The following is a 20,180-nucleotide window of genomic DNA, read 5'->3' on the forward strand; positions in this document are numbered from 1 at the left end:
GTCTTTCTCTGTCTGGTTTATTCATTTAGCTTAATACCCTCTAGATCCATCCATGGCCTCTTTTTTATGTGTGACATTACTAGTCACCGATGAATTATGACCTAGATCCATATTTATTAAGAGCTGCCAAAGTGATATTTTAATTCTGTCTTTCTTTCTGCATTTATTAGTTAGAATACTTAAAAAAAAAGAATCTTCCCCTCTGTACTGGTCCCATATAGGGACTCCATATGACACAAAAAAATTACTCATTTGACTTATTCTGTAATACACGGAACAGTAGTCCCAGAATAACAATATTAATGGTACCACCAACAAAATGACAATGGGAGGTAGTTGTTTGTTTGGGGGTATTCCTTGTGGTCTCTGATTCTCTGCAGATTGATCACACAAGGCCTACATGCTCTGATTACTCTTTTTAGGTCACTTGTGCTTAGAGCACAAACTAGTTACACAGTTAGATTCATTTATTTCATTTGACTTTTGATTTTAAGTGTTTCTTTTTAAATGCCATTTAAAAAATCTATAAAATAGTTACCGTAATTCCAAACTTAGGTTTACAAAGCCAAGTCTGATTTTAAAAATCTAATTTATATCTGTTTCTTCTACCCCATTCTTGCCACCCTGAGCCCCCAAGAATAGCTGTCTTTTAAAAATGATTTAATTTTCCTTTTTAATATAAGCAAAAACATACACACGTATGCTCTTTGTTTGGCCTCCCCTCTGTCAAACTGTTTTTATTACGTGGTCACGATAAGGTCCATTTTCTTTGCTTTTTTTCTTCTTTTTTTCTTTTTATATCTCTTTGTATTTAGGGAGGTTTATAATTCTGTTCTAATGGTTATCTTTATGTTAACACATTGGTAGTCTAATGAAACTTTTCCCTCTGCTCCTGTGTGTGTGTGTTTGTCCCATGTCCCGTTGTCCCATTACTGAAAATGACTACTGTTTACTATTTCTTGTGATCCTCTTATCCAGGATCTAATTTGAAGTAATTATCCTCTTGCTGCAAGTTAGTATCTATGAGATACACAGCAGCCTCATCCTTGCTGTTCATGGACTTCACATTTTCCCTTCATTTTCTGATACTTGTACTACTCTGTAGAGTATTAAGCATTTCCTATAATATCAATTCACTTATGATTATCTACAGGTAAAAATATATTTGAAGATAATTGCTTGTGTTAGTGTTTATCCCATGTTCTTCCCCCCACCCTTTTTCTTCAATTGAGCTCATTTCTAGTAGATTCCTTAGTCTGCCTTCGGCTCATGTCATGGTTTCAGGGTCCTGGGATCGTGCACTGCATTGGTCTCTCTGCTCAGCAGGGAGCCTGCTTTCCTTTCTCTCTCTCTCTGCCTGCCTCTCTGCCTACTTGTGATCTCTGTCTGTCAAATAAATTGGAGAAAAAAAAAAAAAAAGAATGATCCTTGAGGTCCTACATGTTCCTAACCATTTGTCTTTAAATATAAAGGCCACATAAGCTGGATGTAAAATTTGTGGTTTATGTTTTCTTTCATTAACATCTTAAATACGTTTCCATTGTTTTCTGGCATAAAGCAATGCTGTCAATCCTTTGGGTTAATTTTTTCAGATATGCTGTGTACCCTTCCATTATATACTTATAAATTGTCTTTTTTCTCAGAAAAGTTTCTTTGAATTACACATTTCATTATTCTGCCCTGTTGTTTTGGTTTTCTTTAAGGATTCCTGCTTACAAGATGCTTCTTGTATCTTCTTTGCTTGTTTCCTGTATCTGTCACTATCTCTTGAATCCCTCATTTCCTGTTAATTTTTTATTTCTCTAAAATTTTTCCTTTTCCTATCTTTTATTTCTCAAAGCACCGTCCATTGGTTAATTTGGTTTTTTCTTCATTCTGTTTAGTCTCTGTTCTTAAAATGATTATTTCCTTTTATGTCTTTTCCCTGAGTTTTGTCACTTCTTTTCAAATCTTCTTTCATCTAGTCATTTCATTTCTGAGTTATGATAATATTTATTTGTAGTTTCTTTTACAAAAAGCTCCAGTTGCTTTATTTTGTTTAGCTTGTTTTGAAATGTTAGGTCATAGCTTTCATCTGTTTTATTGGCATGTTTCTCTGGCTTTTCTTTTTCTTTTTTTTTTTTTTAATTATCTGAGGAATCTTACTCTGTTCCTTTTCTCTATTTTCTGATAAAATCCTTGGATGGTATGATTCTTTTCTGTTTCTCTTCAAGTTAAATAAAGTTAAATAAGTAAGTGAAATATTTTCCTGTATTTTAATAAGGCAGTTGGGGCACCTGGGTGGCTCAGTGGTTTAAGTATCTGCCTTTGGTTCAGGTCATGATCTCAGGGTCCTGGGGTCAAGCCCCACATCAGGCTCTCTGCTCAACAGGGAGACTGCTTCCCCCTCTCTCTCTGCCTACCTCTCTGCCTACTTGTGATCTCATTCCTCTGTCAAATAAATAAATAAAATCTTAAAAAAAAAAAAAAAGAAGAAGAAGGCTGTATAGCCAAATTAGCCCCTCCTTTTACTGTTTTTGCAAAGTGATTTAAAAAAAAAGGACTTTTGATACCTGAGACCTCTCCCCACTACTTCCTCCTCTATTTTATCTAGATTCCCTCTTTCTTTTGCTCTTTATTGTTCCTCTCCTGCTTAAATGTCTTCATACCATGGGGCTTTACCCTGAAAGGGAAGTTCAGTTTTTCACTGAGCATTTATAGGGCTTCAGCACTCTGGTGCCATTACACTGTCCTCTTGTACTCACCCAGTACATTGGAATCTGCAGAGCCCTCTCCAGTTTTGGTCACATTTTTTTTTTCTTTTTTTTTTTTTTTTTTTAAGATTTTTAAAATTTATTTTATTTATTTGACAAAGAGAGAGAGAGAGATCACAAATAGGCAGAGAGGCAGGCAGAGAGAAAGGGGGAAGCAGGCTCCGTGCTGAGCAGAGAGCCTGATGCGGGGCTCGATCCCAGGACCCTGAGACCATGACCTGAGCCGAAGGCAGAGGCTTAACCCACTGAGCCACCCAGGTGCCCCTTGGTCACATTTTCTATGAATATATGTTAATTGGGGGGCTCTTGCATTCTCTCCCTGTCTTTTCTCTCTCTCAGATGCTGAGATCTCCTAGATCCTTGTCCTCACCCTGCCTTATTTAGGTGTTCATGGGGGTACCTTGTTGTCTAGTTTTTATTGTTCATATTGCTTATAGGTGTGTTTTGCTAACCTGGTTGCTCAGTTTTTATGAGAGAATTTAAATAGCTTTACACATACATCCATTTCCATACAATCTTTTTTTATTTTTATTTTTTTAATTTTAATTTTTTTTTTCCATACAATCATTAAAGGAGAAAATGTTTGCGACACTTAAATTGGCAGTTTGGAGGGAGATGCTCAGTGATTGTATGTATTTCAACATTGCAAATATTGATACTTTAAAAAAAAGTGAGCTAGAGTTGCTAATAGTCTTGTAGATAACATTGAGACTTTGTTGTCTGGGTTACAAGATAGACATGGTCATAGATACCTTTTAGTGGTATTCATAAGAAGTAGACTTACCGGATAGAGATACTGGTGTAGTGAAGGGACTCAAAGCTGTTTCATACCAGTAAAAGTTAAAAGAAATAAGACTTAGGTTAACAAAGAGAAGATGTGGAGATATTACTGTTACATATAGTTTGCTTTTCTCCTGGGGTACAGCTAGGTTCAAAGAGATAAACTTTCAAAAGAGACCTATTTGGGCTAAATGTTAATAATAATTTTCTAATCATCCAAGTACTCTAAACAGGGTGTTCTTTCCTTTTTAAAGAGAAATTTATTAAGGGGGCCCCTGGGTGGCTCATTCAGTTAAGCGTCTGCCTTTGACTCAGGGTGGGATCCCAGCTTCCTGGGATGGAGCCCTCCATCGACCTCCCTGCTCAGCAGGGAGTGTGCTTCACCCTCTGCCTATCCCCACCACACCTGCTGTCTCTCTTTCTCAAATAAATAAAAATCTTGAAAAAGTTATTAAGGAAAGTGGGTATACAATGTTAGATTAATTTTTGCTGCACAACATAGTGATTCACACCTCTATATGTAGTGCTCACCTTGGTAATTGCAGCTGCTAGCTGTCACCATACTCTGTTACAACATTATCGACTGTATTCCCAATGCCTTCCTTTTCATTGCTGTCACTTACATATCTTATAACTGAAAATTTTTACCGTTTAACCTCTTTTACTCATTTTATCTGTTCTCCATACTCCCCTTCCCTTTGGCAACGACCAGTTTATTCTCTGTATTTTTTAAATTATTTCGTTTGCTTCTGTTTTTTGTTTGTTTTGTTTTTTAGATTTCACACATATGTGAGGTCATACAATATTTGTCTTTCTCTAATTGACTTATTTCACTTAGCATAATAACCTGAAGAGGGTGTCCTTTTTTGACAGGTAATGATCCATCCCTCCCTGGAGGTATTAAAAAAATATGATATTTTTTTACCAGTTTGGGTTCACGCTTCATAAAGAGGTGGACTGTGTAGTCTGCATGCCCCTTCTACCTTGAATTTTTAGCAATTTTCTGCTAAAACTTTTTTCTTCTTGAGCTTTCTGCAGTTTAAATGCCTGGAAAGTGATACTATACTCTGACCACACTTTTTTTTCCCATATTACTGTGTTTTTTAATGCAGTACTTGCAACAACAAAATAGACAAAATGCCAGTGATTCGGGTCATAATGGCATATCTCTGGGAAGCCCTTGAAGCAAAGAGCATATCCTTACTGTTTTTCTCTTCCACAGCTGTAGTAAGCCTTGCCCATGAAGGTGCTCAATATACATTTATTGAATTAAACTGGAAAGAAGGACTTCCTCTTGATTAGAATTTCTACTTGGGAGCACGAGTCTTTCCTTATAAGTTAAAACGGGAAACTGATTTCTGCAGTTACAAGCAAATCCATTATCATGTATTTTTAAACAATGCCATCTGAAAATACTTCAAAGACTAAAATGATATAAAGCATATGTCAGTCATTCTGTGGGCTGTGCCCAGCCTCTAGGTTCTGATGAATAAGAATGACTCCTTCTTTCTCTTGAGTTCTAGGGAAGTGTAATTAAAAAAAAGAAAAAGCGAAGACTTTTATGAAATTATCTCACAATAAGGAATCTTTAGCCAAATGAAAAGTGATTGAAATAAAAGTAAAAGTTCCATGTCCTCAGGTGACATAACTATATTGGTAGTTATAAAGTTTTCTTTGGAATATTAGATCATTAAGTATTAAACCTAGAATGGCCTTTTGAGATCACCTGACTGAGAAGTTCTTACCTGGAGGATAGTGATGGGCTTTTAGGGGTCTGTGAACCTATTAAAATTGCATACATTTTTTGCATGTTTATGCACATAGGCATTTTTCTGGGGAAAGGGTGATTTTCTTCAGATTCTCAAAAATGTCTTGACCCTGACAAAGTTTCAGAATTTATGAACTCTAGTCCATTTTCTTAGCAGTAAAGACAGACAAGGAGGCACAGAAATTCTGCTGGCTTCGTTGAGGTCACTCTGCTGAATGCTGATGAAGCAGGGTTGTTCCTACTTGAATGAGGGCTAAGAAGCCTTGTACTAAGATAGGCAGTTTTTTGGTATTTGCTCATTTAATCCTTTTAACCCTCGCCCCCTTTGGAAATAGCTCTCCTGTTGATCCTTATTCTGTAGGTGAGGAAACAGAGAGAGATCAAATAACTCCTCTGCCAGGTTCCACAATGAATGAGTGAAGCAGGAATCAGACTGAGGCATTGTGATTCCAGAGACTATACCCTGAGCAACTGTAGTCCACCACCCCTCAAGATGGGATTGGCAGGGATGCCACGTGGCCAGTAAACTGTTTCAGGACTTTGGCAGTTGAAATCTGGGATGAGAAAAATGGTTCTTGTTTGTTGTAAAATAAATGAAGGATTATTACAACTTTTTATCGAGATAAACGTATTGAAATTTTCTTCCTAGCATGCCATGATGTTGCCTGTCTTGACCCATCATATCCGCTACCACCAATGCCTAATGCATCTAGACAAGTTGATAGGCTATACTTTCCAAGATCGTTGTCTGTTACAGGTAAGAAATACTCTCCTGTACACTCACATAACAGCAAAATAGGAGTAATTCATCTTGCAGGTTACAAATAGAACATTGAGATTCTCCATTCCGGGAGATAATGAGGATGTTTAGTAACACAGCTCTCTTCATTACTCTACTCTGGTTGATACTTTCGAACACTTTTTCTCACCTTTCATTTTATTTTATTTTTATTTTTTTGACACTATCCCTAAAGAAATAGACTAAAGCTAAAATTTGTCTGTCAAACCTGAGTCCTTTCTTTAAGGCTCTTCTTTCCAGGTGATAACTATTGTAATTCTCCTTTGAAAGATGTGGGGTTTTGGGTTTCTTTTTAGAAAAGGTCTTGCACTAGAGCTCTGGAAATTTGACCCTGGAGAAGATAAGATGGAAAGATCAGGGCTTAAAATTCTACTGGATAGATCTCTCTCAGCCATTTCGTTTGAGATAATATAAAGATGGCACTTCTGTGCTGAGTTTTTCAGACTAAATTTATTTTGTTAAAATTTTAGCTGGCCATGACTCATCCGAGTCATCACTTAAATTTTGGAATGAATCCTGATCATGCCAGGAATTCTTTATCTAACTGTGGAATTCGACAGCCCAAATACGGAGATAGAAAAGTTCACCACATGCATATGAGGAAAAAAGGTATGTTTGGATTCTACTCTTGTGTTTTGGTCTGTGTTCCCTGTTGTAAATTAAGTCCCCACCAGGAAGAGTTTCCTGGTGACTGTTGCATATTCTCATTTTATAGTGCTTTCTGACCCATACGTAACAGCATTCACTTTGAGCATTATTATAAGGATGGATGAATTTTTTAGGAAAATTTTTTGCTACTATCAAGTGTTTTAAGTAACTAAATTGATCAGACTTGTAGACATGCAGATATCAAACCTTTTGAAATCAAGCTGGGGTAAGATAGATAATTGCCTTTCCATGTATCATATCATGGTCCTAGAATGCTTCTAACAGTATTTCCTTATTTATTTACTTTTCAAATAGGAATTAACACTTTAATAAATATCATGTCACGCCTTGGCCAAGATGACCCCACTCCCTCAAGGTAAAGTGGCTTTTGTTAATAACAGCTTTATGGAGGTATCATTCACATACCATACGAATCACCCATTTGAAGTATACTATTCAATGGTTTTTAGAACATTCACAGAGTGGTGCAGTCTTGATCACTACTTAATTTTAGAATGTTTTCAGCATCCCAAAAAGAAACCTGTACTCTGCATTTCCCCTCATTCTGCCCAGCCCTAGGCAACCACTTTTCCACTTTCAGTGTGCTTTCAATTTTTATGGATTTGCCTATTCTGAACATTTTATGTAATGGTATCATACAAATATGTGGTCCTTTGTGACCAACTTTTAATCATTTTTATATATTCCAGATAACAAATCTCTTATCAGATAAAAATTTGCAAACATTTTTTTCTCATTCTATGGATTGTTTCTTCATTCTTTTGAAGATATCCTTCAAAGCAAAAAAGTTCTGATGAAGTTCAGTTTCTCTTTTACTTGTGTTGCTTGGGCTTTTGGCATCATGTTTAAGAAGCCATTGCCTAATATAAAATCACAAAGATTGGGGCACCTGGGTGGCTCAGTGGGTTAAGGCCTCTGCCTTCAGCTCAGATCATAATCCCAGGGTCATGGGATTGAGCCCCGCATCAGGCTTCCTGCTCAGGTGGGGAGCCTACTTCCCCCTCTCTCTTCCTGCCTCTCTGCCTACTTGTGATCTCTGTCTGTCAAATAAATAAATAAAATCTTTTTTAAAAAAAATCACAAAGATTTACATCTTTTTTTCTTTTAGGAGTTCAGTAGTTTTTTCTCTTACCATTGAGCTCTTTGGTTTATTTAGAATTAATTTTTGTTTATGGTGTGGAGTAGGTGCATTCCTTTTGCTGTTGATATCCAGTATCATTTGTTGAAAAGACTAATCTTTTTCCATGAAATTGTTTTGGCACCCTTGTTGAAAATTAATTGGTGGTATATGTGAAAGATTATTTTTGGACTCTGAGCTCTATTCCACTGATCTGTATGTCTGTCCTTATGCCAGTACCATACTGTCTTGATTACTATAGCTTTATAGTAAGCTTTAAAAATAAGAAATGCAAGATCTCCAGCTTTCTCTCTCTCTCTTTTTTTTTTCAAGATTATTTTGACTATTTTGGATCTTTATATTTCCATGTGAGATTTTGGATTAGTTTATCAATTTCTGCAAAGAAGTTTGCTAGGATTTTGATAGGGATTATGTTGCATCTATAGTTCAATTTGTGAACAGTTGCCATCTTAATATTAAGTTTCTGAACCTTTAATATCTTTACATTTATTCAAGTTGTTTTTAATTTATTCCAATAGTATTTTATAGTTTTAAGTTTACATTTTGTATGTCTTTTGCTAAATTCATTCCTGGGGTTTTTTTGTGTTTTGTTTTGTTTTGTTGTTGTTATATATGGAATTGTTTTTCTTAATTTCACTTCTGGATTGTTCATTGCTGTGTAGAGAAATAAAATTGATTTTTTTATATTGATGTTCTATCTTGCAGTCTTAATGAGCTCATTTGTTAGCTCTAATAGTTTTTTAGTGGATTGTTTAGAATTTTGGGGGGGTATATGATCATATCACCTACCAATAGAGATAGTTTTACTTTTTCCTTTCCAGTCTGGATGTCATTTCATTCTCTGAACATAGTTGCCTTGGCTAGAGCTTCCAGTATAATACTGAATTGAAGTTGTGAGAGTGGATCTTTGTCTTCTTCCTAAAGTTTTTCGGGGAAAGCATTCTTTTGCATTGAGAATGGTGTTAGCTATGCATTTTTCATAGATGTTTTTTATCTGGTTGAGGAAGCTCCCTTCTGTTCCTAGTTTGCTGAATGTTTTTTAATGAAAATGTATAGAATTTTGTCAGATGCTTTTTGTGTGTGTCTGTTGAGGTCATCATCTGTTTTTTTTTCATCATTTATTCTATTCATATGGTGTATTACGTTCATTGGTTTTCGGATATTGAACCAACCTTGCTTTCCTGGGATACATCTCACTTGGTTATGGTATATAATCCTTTTTATATGCTCTAAACTTAGTCTGCTTTGTATTGTGCTGGGTATTTTGTGTCTATATTCATAAGTCATTGGTCTGAAGTTTTCCTTTTCTGTGATGTTTTATATGGTTTTATTATTAGGATAACACTGGTCTTATATAACGGGTTGAAGATACCTTCTTTTTTTTTTAAGATTTTATTTATATATTTGACAGAGAGAGATCACAAGTAGGCAGAGAGGCAGGCAGAGAGAGAGAGGAGGAAGCAGGCTCCCTGCTGAGCAGAGAGCCGGATGCGGGACTTGATCCCAGGAGCCTGAGATCATGACCTGAGCCGAAGGCAGCGGCTTAACCCACTGAGCCACCCAGGCGCCCTGAAGATACCTTCTTATAGTAACGTTCTTTTGTGCGGACTTGAGCCCCTGGAGAATCTGGGAAGAAAGTGGACTGTTTCTAAACTCATAAACACCCATGGAAAACTGAATGGAAGCAAGGCTGATGAAGCTCTGATGTTGCTCTCAGGAGGCTTATCTGTGTGGGTTAAACAAGCAGGTTATGTTCTGAAAGTCAGTAGAGGAGATTGCTTGAGGGCATATTTCTTTTTTCACCAGGTAGTTAAAAAGTTGAATAGCCAGGCTTGTCCCTCTTGGGTTCCAGGCTTCGAAGGATGCAGGGTGGGCTGAGCGGGTTTAGAAGTGACAGAGTTGACAGTTGCTGCAGCTCAAAACTGGCCTCTACAGCTAAGAGAATGACCAGCCATAGTTAGCATAGCTTCCTTTTCTACCTTTTTTTTTTTATCTGTCACTTTTCTTTCTAAATTGGCTTGCCTTGAGTTGCTTTCTTGAAATTGTCATAGACCATACTATCTTCCTCTTCAATCAAGAGGTAAAGAGAAAGTCAGAATGAAACTTTAAATTCCCATTTGAAGATGATCAGATGCCTTACTATGGTATTCTGTGAGCGCTAAGATCAGAAAAGAACTGTCTAATTAGAAGAGCCCTTAATCACACCCTCAGGGACAGTGTGGCCATGGTTTCATTTTCCCTGCTATCTTGTAGAGTCTTCAGATGACCAGTTCTTATTTTAATAAGTGGAACCCTGAGTTCCCTACAGCCCCGTTAGCAAGGCTACACATGCCCTACACGTGTACTTTCTAGTGCTGAAAGCATGAGCTTAAATTATCTTTGTTTCATCTATCCCAAATGTAGTTGTTGGTATAAATTGTCTTTTGATAGCGCTGTTCAGATGTCATGATTTAGGTTTTCTTTTGCTCTGTCACAAAGAGATGACTTTCTTACTGTGGCAGAAGGAATTCTGAGAAACTGTGTTCATATTGAAAATGACAGAGAATAAACAAATATCTCTTGTCCTTTGCTGCTCGTGTTGAGAGCCTCTTGCCGTGTACCTGATCTTAACTGCTGATGACAGAGCTGACCCCACGTTTCTGTTCAGGAAGAGCCTCGACACTTTGGTGGCCAGCTCTGCTGCTGGCCGGCAGCCCCCTGTGCACAGCTGTGGGAGCTGTACTTCAGAATCTTCCTGCGAATTCAGTTCGATGGGACATTTATCTGGTGCCTTTTGAGTTTGAGGCAGTTTATAGGTCTTTTAGAGGAATTTAAGGCAAGTAAGACAAAGCCCCCACTTACCAGGAGGTGTGACCAAGAGTACCATAAGCCTAAATGACTTCATGAAAGGGGTCCTTTGGTAAGTGCTTCATTGAAGGTCAAAACCAAAACATACATAGTCTGCTGTGGGGCTGATAGCTCTGGTGGTTGTTTAGGGATTATAGGTCAGTTTTTTATTGTACACTTCAGTGATTGAATTCACTTGAAGTGATTTGCCCTCTCCCTTTTTTGTCTCAGTTGCTGTTCTAAGATGGGATGCAGTTATCCCTGCTCCTTGGGAAGTGTTTGTAGATCTTTGACACAAACACTCTCAAATTGCAAGTGTCAGTGATTGTACCTCCTCCCAAGCGAGCTTGCTCAGAGCTTCAGACTTGAGAAAGGATAGCGGGAATGAGCTGCTAACGGAAGTGGGAATGTGAAGGAGCAAGGCAGGCAGGAGGGGGGCTGAGGGGAGGGGCTCTTGATCCAGTTCTTTTCCTGGTCCTCCTGGAAACCACTCCTCACACCCCTGCCCTTCCTGCTCTACAGTTAGTGACAACATTTAGCCAGTTCTGCCCTCACACTGCCTCTGCATTCAGTCATCTTGCTATTTCTGGAGCCTGAATTCTAGTTTTTAGCTATAACTTGCTTGAAAGCTTTCAGTGATGTCTCATCACCTACTGGATAAGCCTGAACCTCCCCATCTGCATCCAGCAACCGAGACCTGGCCCCAGGCCCCTTTTCCAGGCACGTATTGCTTTTCCCTGTGGCTGCTTACACACCATTACCGCTGCTGTCAGTCTCACTCTTTCCCTTCCTCAAACGCCAACAGTCATTCTACATCTCCCCCCCGGAATGCCCCGGAACCCTGTTTTGTGGCCTGATTTTCTTCACTGTAAGCATCTTGACGGTCTTTGGTTATACTCTTTCTTTTTCTTTTTTTTTCCAAATAGTACCTTTTACAAAGCAAAAGCTCAGTAAAAAAGTATTAAAGGAAAGAATGCCATTCATGATATTATTTTTATGTCAAGTTATTATTTACATTTTCCTAGAAATAGGGAAACTTGGATATTAAGAAATAGGAAAACTTGGACGGTTAAGAACCATCAGCAGAGGTTTAAATGGCAGAGTAGTATTTTACTTAATCTGATTTGGCACCAGGTAGGATTTACAAAAAGGCATGAAGTTTTAAATAAACAAAAATCTGTCTATCAGAACTATAAAATAATTCACTTTTATGATGGCATTATCTCATGAATTTGCCACCCATAATTTTTTAAAGTGTCACAGTTTAAATGCATAAATCTCAGTTGTATAATTATATTTAAGTTATATAAATTTCAGTGAATTATTACCACAGAAAGGATATCTGAAGGATTAGGCTTTTGGTGGCATTCAAGTAATCCATGTATTATCAGTAAGACCTTTGGGAAATGGACTAGAAGACTGGTAATGGAAAAAGAAGCTGCCTTATTTCATTTTGTTTTTTGATTGGTAGAGTCATTGGCAGACATCATATTTAAGAATGTGTTGGAACAAAGAGTGATTCACGTATGGACTATTTATTAATGTCTCCGTGTTTAAGGAAATGATAGTTACAATTTCAATCAGTTATACATAAATGTCTTGCATTCAAGACAATAAAACATGTTTGAGTATATGTGAATTCCACTGAGTAGATTTGCTGGCTTAAAAATTCAGGTTAAATTCCAGAGATGCTTAACCCGGGTTCCCTGGGTCCAGCAGGTCTCAGATCTGGTATCTCTGTGGCCTTCCCTTCCACTAAGTGTCCAGGTAGATGTAGTGAATAGAAGGAATTCCTGAACTGGGTGGAAGGTTCAGCTGATCTCCAGCCACCACTTTCTAGCTTTAATTGACCTGTCACTGGTTGAGGCCTGGAAGGAAAGGTGAGAAAATGTCCACACCCTCTCCGTGGCAGTTACACTTGGACTTGACCCATCCCAAGATGGTTTTCCATGGCATAAAGGTTGCCTTCCAGTGATTCCTGCTACAGGGAGACTGTTATGTTTTATAAAGTGTTTTGAGTTCCTCAGACCACATGTGCTATATAAATGTTACAGTTAATCTGTATTTCCTAATGTCTTTGTTGATTCAGTTCTCAAAAACAAATGGAGTGTTTATTGTTCAGTAAACATTTCCTCTTGGAGCTTACTAGTCCTTATAAAGAGAGTGATTAAGGAAGGTCGGAACAATAGAAGAAGGAACAAAGGCTTTGCTACTGTACTCAACAGTGACTAGAAGCTCACTCTGTCCATTTTTTCTGGATAAACCATTGGATTAGGAATTGTCCAGTATAATAATAAACTGAAGTGGTATTTAATCCCCATTTCTGTTTGTGGCTCATTGCTAGTGTTTAGTCACAGTGAGGATACAGAAAAACATGTGTTGCATATGGGGAAATTCTTTAGTGGATAGCAGACTCACTATTGAATAAGCCTGTGTGGAACTGTGACCTTGTATTTTAGCACACTGAATAATAGCCGAACATTGTGGTTATTAAAATCCTAGACATAGTTCTTGTCTCCCTGAAAGTTTATAAAACAAATTAAAGTATAGCTTATGCTAGTGTGAGTTCATTCACATAGTATATGACTCAAAGCAGGTATTATTCTTTGATGAGATGTCCTATTTTTTAATAAAGCATAAGACAGTCCAGCTATGGTTTGTCTTCACCCCAGGTACGGTTTCTGGCTTTCCATGTTAAGTAGATTTTCCTGGATAGTACTTTGAACTGTTGGGAAGAAAATAAAGTCTCTACCACAGAAAATACTATTTTCATTTTACTGATATTTGGAAAAGAATAGGATGATTCTACTCTTAATCTCACGAAACAAACTGTGGGTTGCTGGGGGGAGGGGGTTGGGAGAAGGGGGGTAGGGTTATGGACATTGGGGAGGGTATGTGCTTTTGGGTAAATTGGAAGGGGAGATGAACCATGAGAGACTATGGACTCTGAAAAACAATCTGAGGGGTTTGAAGTGGGGGGGGGTGGGAGGTTGGGGTACCAGGTGGTGGGTATTATAGAGGGCACAGCTTGCATGGAGCACTGGGTGTGGTGAAAAAATAATGAATACTGTTTTTCTGAAAATAAATAAATTGGAAAAAAAAAAAAAAAGAATAGGATGATTCTAATTCTTTCCTTTTTTTAAAAAAACTCACCATTTCAAGGGACCTGGGTGGTTCAGTCGGTTAAGCATCTGCTTTTGGCTCAGGTCATGATCTCAGTGTCCTGGGATTGAGCTCCATGTCCCCACTGGATGTGGAGCCTGCTTCTTCCTCTTCCTCAGCCTCTACCCCTGCTTGTACTCTCTGCCTCTCAAATAAATAATAAAATCTTTAAAAAAAAAAAAAAAAGACCAAAAAACTCTCACCATTTCTGTTCTTTGTTCCCGTCTCTCAGGACAACAGCTTATTAGGTTTCACAAAATTAAGTTGGCAAGAAGTCTGCGGGATTAACATGTTACCATGTTAACTAGGGCCTCTATTCCTTGATGCTTTCTCCAAGAATGATGACAGACACTTTCGGAGTTCTGCTGTATTTGACAAAAAGCAAAGTGCAGTATCAAGTAGCTTCCAAATGATATATTTTTTAAATATAAGGTTTAGTAAGGGGCATCTGGGTGGTTCATCAGTTGAACGTCTGGCTCTTGATTTTGGCTCAGGTTGTGATCTCAGGGTTCTGGGAACGAGTTCTGTGTTGGGCTCTGTGCTCAGCGGGGAGTCTGCTTGAGCTTCTCTCTTGGTCTCCTGCTCCCCCACACTGTGCTCTCTCTCTAAAATAAATCTTTTAAAAATATATACTGTTTAGTCACTCTTGGCTAATGGAGTAGCAGCAAAAAGTCTATTAAAAGCTAATATAAATTAGGTAAGAATAGTTTGAGGGCCTAATTAATTTCTTTCTTTTCTTTTCTTTTTTTCCTTTTTCTCTTTCTCTCTCTCTCTCTCTCTCCTCCTTCCTCCTTCCCTTTCTCTCCATCCTCCCCTTCTCTGTTAAGCTTTTGGATTATGAATTCTTTACCACAGGCATAAGTCGTTCACTCTTTCTTTATCTCACTTTCCATTTTTGGCTATTAACTGCTTTCCAGAATGCCTTTTTCACATATATAAAGGGTTTGAATCACATCTTTATTGCTCAAGTCTTTCTTGTTTTCTCCTATTACATTTATTTTTTTTTTTAAATTCTCAACTGTGAAGGAATGTTAAGGTGGAAGAATTAACTTATGAGATATGTGAGATAATATAAAATTGAACTCAAATTACCAAGTAGATAATTTGGTAGCTGAGAGTCATTTAATTTGTAAATAAATATTTTTTTTATTTTCCACATATACTGAAACCATAAGGTGACTTGAAATATGGAAACTAAACTGGCACTCAAGAAGTAGGGAACAATAAAAGATAGTATATAATTTTGAAATTAACTGAGTGACAAACATTAAATCATGTGCGGGTGGGGATGCAGGTGTGGGGGTGTGCCAGCATCGCTGGGGGCTCCAGCAGTTACGACAGGTACCCCGCTAACATTAAGAATGAGTAGGATTTGGGAGAAGTAGCATAGAAAGGACAAGCAGTAGTGTGTCTCATATAGTGCAGAGGCTGGTCTACTAAGAGTTATAAATTGCTGTTGAAAGTAGATGAGGGGATGCCTGTGTGGCTCAGTTGGTTAAGCGTCTGCCTTCATCTCAGATCTTGATCCCAGGGTCCTGGGATCGAGCCCCACATGAGGGCGGGGGTGGGGGGGTAGTCCCTGCTCAGCAGGGAGACTGCTTCTCCCTCTGCCTCTGCTAGTGCTCCACCTGCTTGTGTTCTCTCTCTGTCAAATAAATAAAATCTTTAAAGAAAAAAAAAGAAAGTAAATGAAATGGCTCACTACTGTGGAACTAGATAAAAAATGGCCTTGAAAGCTAGACAGGTTTGGACTTAATAGTCAGCTATTGACATTTTGGTGAAGATAAGGTTCAGTGTCAGAGATATTTGAAGAAGCCCCTGGAGTAAGGCGAGATCCTGCACAGGCCCAGTCCTGTCCCTTGCCTTTGTTGCTTAGGTCCCAGGGGCCCAGTGTGCTCTCGTTTTCCTGTCATTTTTGTCACCATCCTTTCTGGTTTCCTCCTGTGTTTTGTCTCTCCACTGTCGGCCCTGAAACAGGCACTCGGGTTCTTTCCATATGTAGCTTCGGATGCACATCACAGTCTGCTCTAACCCGAGTCTGGTGTGTCTTCTCCGCTTCACAGAGCCGGCCCCCACTGGCTTCAACAGCGGCCTCAGCACTGCTGCATCAGTGTGCTCTCTGTGTCTTACTTGAGTCTGTCTCTTTCTTGACACTTGCCTCCTTTTCTGCAACCCCCGGCCCCCGCCAGTCCTTTCTCTGCTTGTTTCCCTTCTGCGTGACCTCAGGTGTGACCCTCCCCTGGGCTCAATCCTGGGACCCCTTCTCTCTAGCTGCATTCTCTCCCAAGGTAGTATCATCTAGTTTCATCACCTGAAGTCCTGTCTGAACATTGACCACTCTTAAAGATTTTTTACCAGCTTTGTTCTTGCCCACGCACAGCAAGTTAATCTATTACTGGATTTCTGGATTTGGTTGTTTTATAGACATTTCAAAGCAAAGGTGCCTAAAATGCAACTCCTGCTTCTGCCCAAACCTGTTCCCCTTTTGGTCTTCCCCTCACAGTAGATGGCACTGCCTTTCACCCAACTGTGGAAGCCAAAATCTAAGCATTGACTTTCATTCTTTCTTCTCTCCCTTCCTCCACCATCACCTCCCCAGCCTGAGCCTCTGTCATGTCTCGCCGGATGGCCATAGTACCCTCCTCAGTGCTTGTCTTCCCTGCACACAGGAGGGAAGCAGCCAGGGTGGCCTTTTAAAAACCTAAACCGGGTTATGCCACATCACTGCCCAGCCAGAGGTAGTGATCTGCTTGAGCGCCAAGGGAAGCTGGCTGTGCTGCACTCCTGAGAGGCAGAGGGAGGTTGTCTCTGGATCACCTTCCTGGTCCTTTCAGCCTTCCACTTGGATGTGAGGAACTCAGCCTCTGAGATGTGCCTTCACCATACATGGAAGGTCTAAGTAGTGTGATGGGCTCCAAGGGGAGGTATTAATTTTGATGAGAGGAATCAGGGATTTGTAGAGAAGCAACATTTCGCTAGACCTTGAGAGATGAGTAGGTTTTTGTGGCCCTGTGCACAGGAAGATGGTGGAAAGCTTCAGGGCGGATGCCCTTTTCAGAAAGTACCACGCAGTTTTGGGACAGGAGCCCAAAATATAGGTGGGAGAGGATAGCAGTGGATACTGGGACTTGAAAAAGTGGGTTAGGCCTCTTCTGAAGGGCTTTAGAAGCTAAGTTAAGTTTAGAGTTTGGGCAGTGGGAAGCTATTCTTGGAACATTGTACCAAACGGATTTTTCAGTGCTCAGTTGTAACTCATTAGAATACATTCTCCTTTCTCTCACCTACCTGAGAGCAGTGTGGAAAGATTCAGTTGTTAGGGTGATATCTCCTCACTTTAAATCTGATTATTGGGAGGGAAGCCCCCAGGTCAAGGCCTAAACCACATGGTAGGATAGAATGCCCCTCCCTTCCCCAGTGCGTGTCTCATACTCCAGCTAAGATGGTGGCCAGTGCTTTTGATTGTTGGGAGTAAGGTGGGATGTTTTGATTACAAAAGGAGCTGCCTCTCATGTGTCTTTTCTTTGAGAAGCGATGGAAGGCTTGTAAGTGTTTCCTATTTTAAGTGATCTTTTTAATTCTCCTATAGGATTAATCACAATGAAAGATTGGAGTTCCTAGGTGATGCTGTTGTTGAATTTCTGACCAGGTAAGGAGGTTTTTCTGCTGTCCCCCAATAATTACATCTTATAGGTAACATACTTACTATATTACCTTCTTTGTAATTAGCTAAATAAGGCATTGAAACACCATGTATTTTGTCCCTCTGTAGAGCTTGAAAGCCACATGTCTGTGGCTCTTGCCCTGATAACTTGTACTCACTGACGCTGTAATGCACACGATTACAAGATGAAAGGCCAGTGTCTTTGTCCTGTCAAGTTTATATTCAAGTTGCCACAGCCACAAGAGATCAGTTTGTCTTGGTCTAAATGCTTCAGAGCTTATATTCAATTTGTAGAGAAAGGGATGATATTTTAAAATGTCATTTCATTTTCTAGGATTTGTCTTTGATCCATTTCTCACTCTTTCCAATCTCAAGAGAAGTAAAACTTACAAGTAATATTAATGACAAGATTTTGGTTTGTGTATGTGTGCATGTGTGTATGTATGCATTTATGTGTGTTTTCTCCCCAGAAGTGTTCTCGTGTCCTTAATTTGGTGGTAGGGGTAGGAAAGTGCATTTTGTGTTTTTATACCCACATCGTTTCTGTTTTAAAGGGAGACCACACTTGCTTCTCTGGGAGCTGTCTTGAGCTATTTGTATTCTCTCTGGGTCATTTCTTTTCCCAAGAAGGACATAATGAGGCAGACGGGCGGCTCTCCACACCTGTCCTCACCGGACATAGTAGAACAGGAGAAGCATAGCTGCCTTGATCAACAGTAGCACTTAAAGACTGGTCTGAGATTTAGGTGAGGCTGTTGCTGTCATGGTCCGAACTGGCTTTCCATGCAGTCCTCCTCCAAATCCCCACACTTTCCTCATGGCATGAGCAACGGGTGTGCCACTCTCAGTTCTGTTCCTGTCCCCGTCAGCTCTGTCAAGGGCACCCCACCACTGGTGCCCTGCCCAGGCTTCTCTGCAGGGGCCACGCATAACGCAGCCTGAGCAAACATACTTGTTTCCAGACCCGATTTCTGAGTGTCCCATAGCATAGCATTATGTGACCAGCCCTTCAGGTCTTTGTCGCCAGATTTGTCACAGCAGTCTTTAAACAGAAGTGAGTGCAAAAATATGAGTGAATGGTACTGTTTGCGTTTTAGCACATTCAGATACTGTGCTTCCTGGGGGTATAGCTCAGTGGTAGAACATGTGACTGCAGATACTCTGCCTACTAGTTAACTTTCAAAGACTTCCTTCAGTTTAGTTCAATTCAGCTTGATATCTACTGTGCACATATTATGTGCCAGGCCTATTTTGATGACTTGGAGCTACAGACAGAATCTTGTGATGCATATTTGTTTACATGGCTTTTTTTTTTTTTTTTTTTTTCCCCTGCAGTGTCCATTTATATTATTTGTTTCCTAGTCTGGAAGAAGGAGGATTAGCAACTTATCGAACTGCCATTGTTCAGAATCAACACCTTGCCATGTTAGCAAAGGTATGTCAAACATCTGATGTGTTTGTAGCAAAGTCTGACATTTTCTTCTTCAGTCCATGCATAATTTTGCCTTTAAAAAAGTAACTATTTAAGGTGTATTATAGACCAGGAAGGATTTTTTTGTTTCGGTTTTAAAGATTCAACCTTATTAGTTCTGTTACTTTTGTGGGTTTACCAGCAGCTAATGAACACCATGGTAAAGTAACTTGCTAACAGAAGAGGAAAAATTTGACAGATGTGTGTGAACAGAGTTAAACATTTGGGGAAAAGAACAAGAACAGAGCAAAAGAAATGAAATAGTTTGTATTTTTCCTTTGTGTAATATTTCTGTATTATATTTGTCTTTAATTTACATTAATAAGCAGCATTATAGCTTTGATTAGAATATGCCTGCCCAGTCATGCCTACAAGGGGCACTTTATAGATCTTTGAGAATCCCCAAACATCACAGATCCCAGTAATTAAGAGTTAGGGTTTAGGCTGTCCAGTTAGCCACATTGGCTTTATTCTTTGACTAAGAGAACCTTTTCTCAATTTAGATTCATCGCAGACATTTTACTTATTTAAATTATCTCATTTGATATTCCTATTTCTATGTGGTGTTTTAGTCTAGTAAGTTGTAGAGTGAGTTATGGCAAACAGAACACAGGTGCTGGGATTGGCCATCAGGGTTTCAGTCCACGCCCCTTTTTTTACAGGGGGGCCATAGACAAATTGTCTCACCTGCAAGTCTCTGCCTTCTCGTGCGCACAATGGAGGTGGCGTTAGCACTTGCCACATAGGTGGTTGTGAGAATCAAGGGAGATTATTGTTCGAGTTTTAATAATTCAGTTTATAAAGTGTTTGGCACACTCCCTGTTTGTAGTAATCACACAAACAGGTAAATAAATTAGTAGGAGTTGGTTGTTTTTATTGCTGCTGCTCCTGTTCTCATTATAAATTATTACACTTTATAGACCTGTGGGTTTATTCAGTAGTAGAGGAAACTGGCTCTTAAATCCCCCAATGCCAGTGATTCACTGGAAGAGCTTTTTTGCATTTTCCTTGGTTTTTCCTTTAAGCATTTTTTGTGGTTATTTTCCTTCATTTTGATATAAATGTTGGAATTTGATAGACTAGATAAAATCTAGTTCTTAATTTGATCTTGCTAAGGCATTAAGTTTATTAAAAATGGTTAATTTTAGACTCT

General features: G+C 39.0%; 1 protein-coding gene across 7 annotated transcripts in view; it reads left to right on the forward strand.

The window, feature by feature from the left end:
* The window catches only part of DROSHA (drosha ribonuclease III), a 119,362-nt gene that overhangs the window by 66,395 nt on the left and 32,787 nt on the right, over positions 1-20,180 (forward strand). For all 7 annotated transcript variants that reach the window (XM_044233359.1, XM_044233387.1, XM_044233396.1 and 4 more), the window contains 5 exons: positions 5,951-6,058; positions 6,571-6,709; positions 7,064-7,124; positions 17,482-17,541; positions 18,892-18,991. In XM_044233359.1, coding sequence (XP_044089294.1) covers positions 5,951-6,058; positions 6,571-6,709; positions 7,064-7,124; positions 17,482-17,541; positions 18,892-18,991 — 468 coding nt within the window. The remainder of the gene's footprint in view (positions 1-5,950; positions 6,059-6,570; positions 6,710-7,063; positions 7,125-17,481; positions 17,542-18,891; positions 18,992-20,180) is intronic.

This window comes from Neovison vison, chromosome 1 (assembly GCF_020171115.1).
Source record: "Neovison vison isolate M4711 chromosome 1, ASM_NN_V1, whole genome shotgun sequence".
In the NCBI taxonomy this organism is placed as follows: domain Eukaryota; kingdom Metazoa; phylum Chordata; class Mammalia; order Carnivora; family Mustelidae; genus Neogale; species Neogale vison.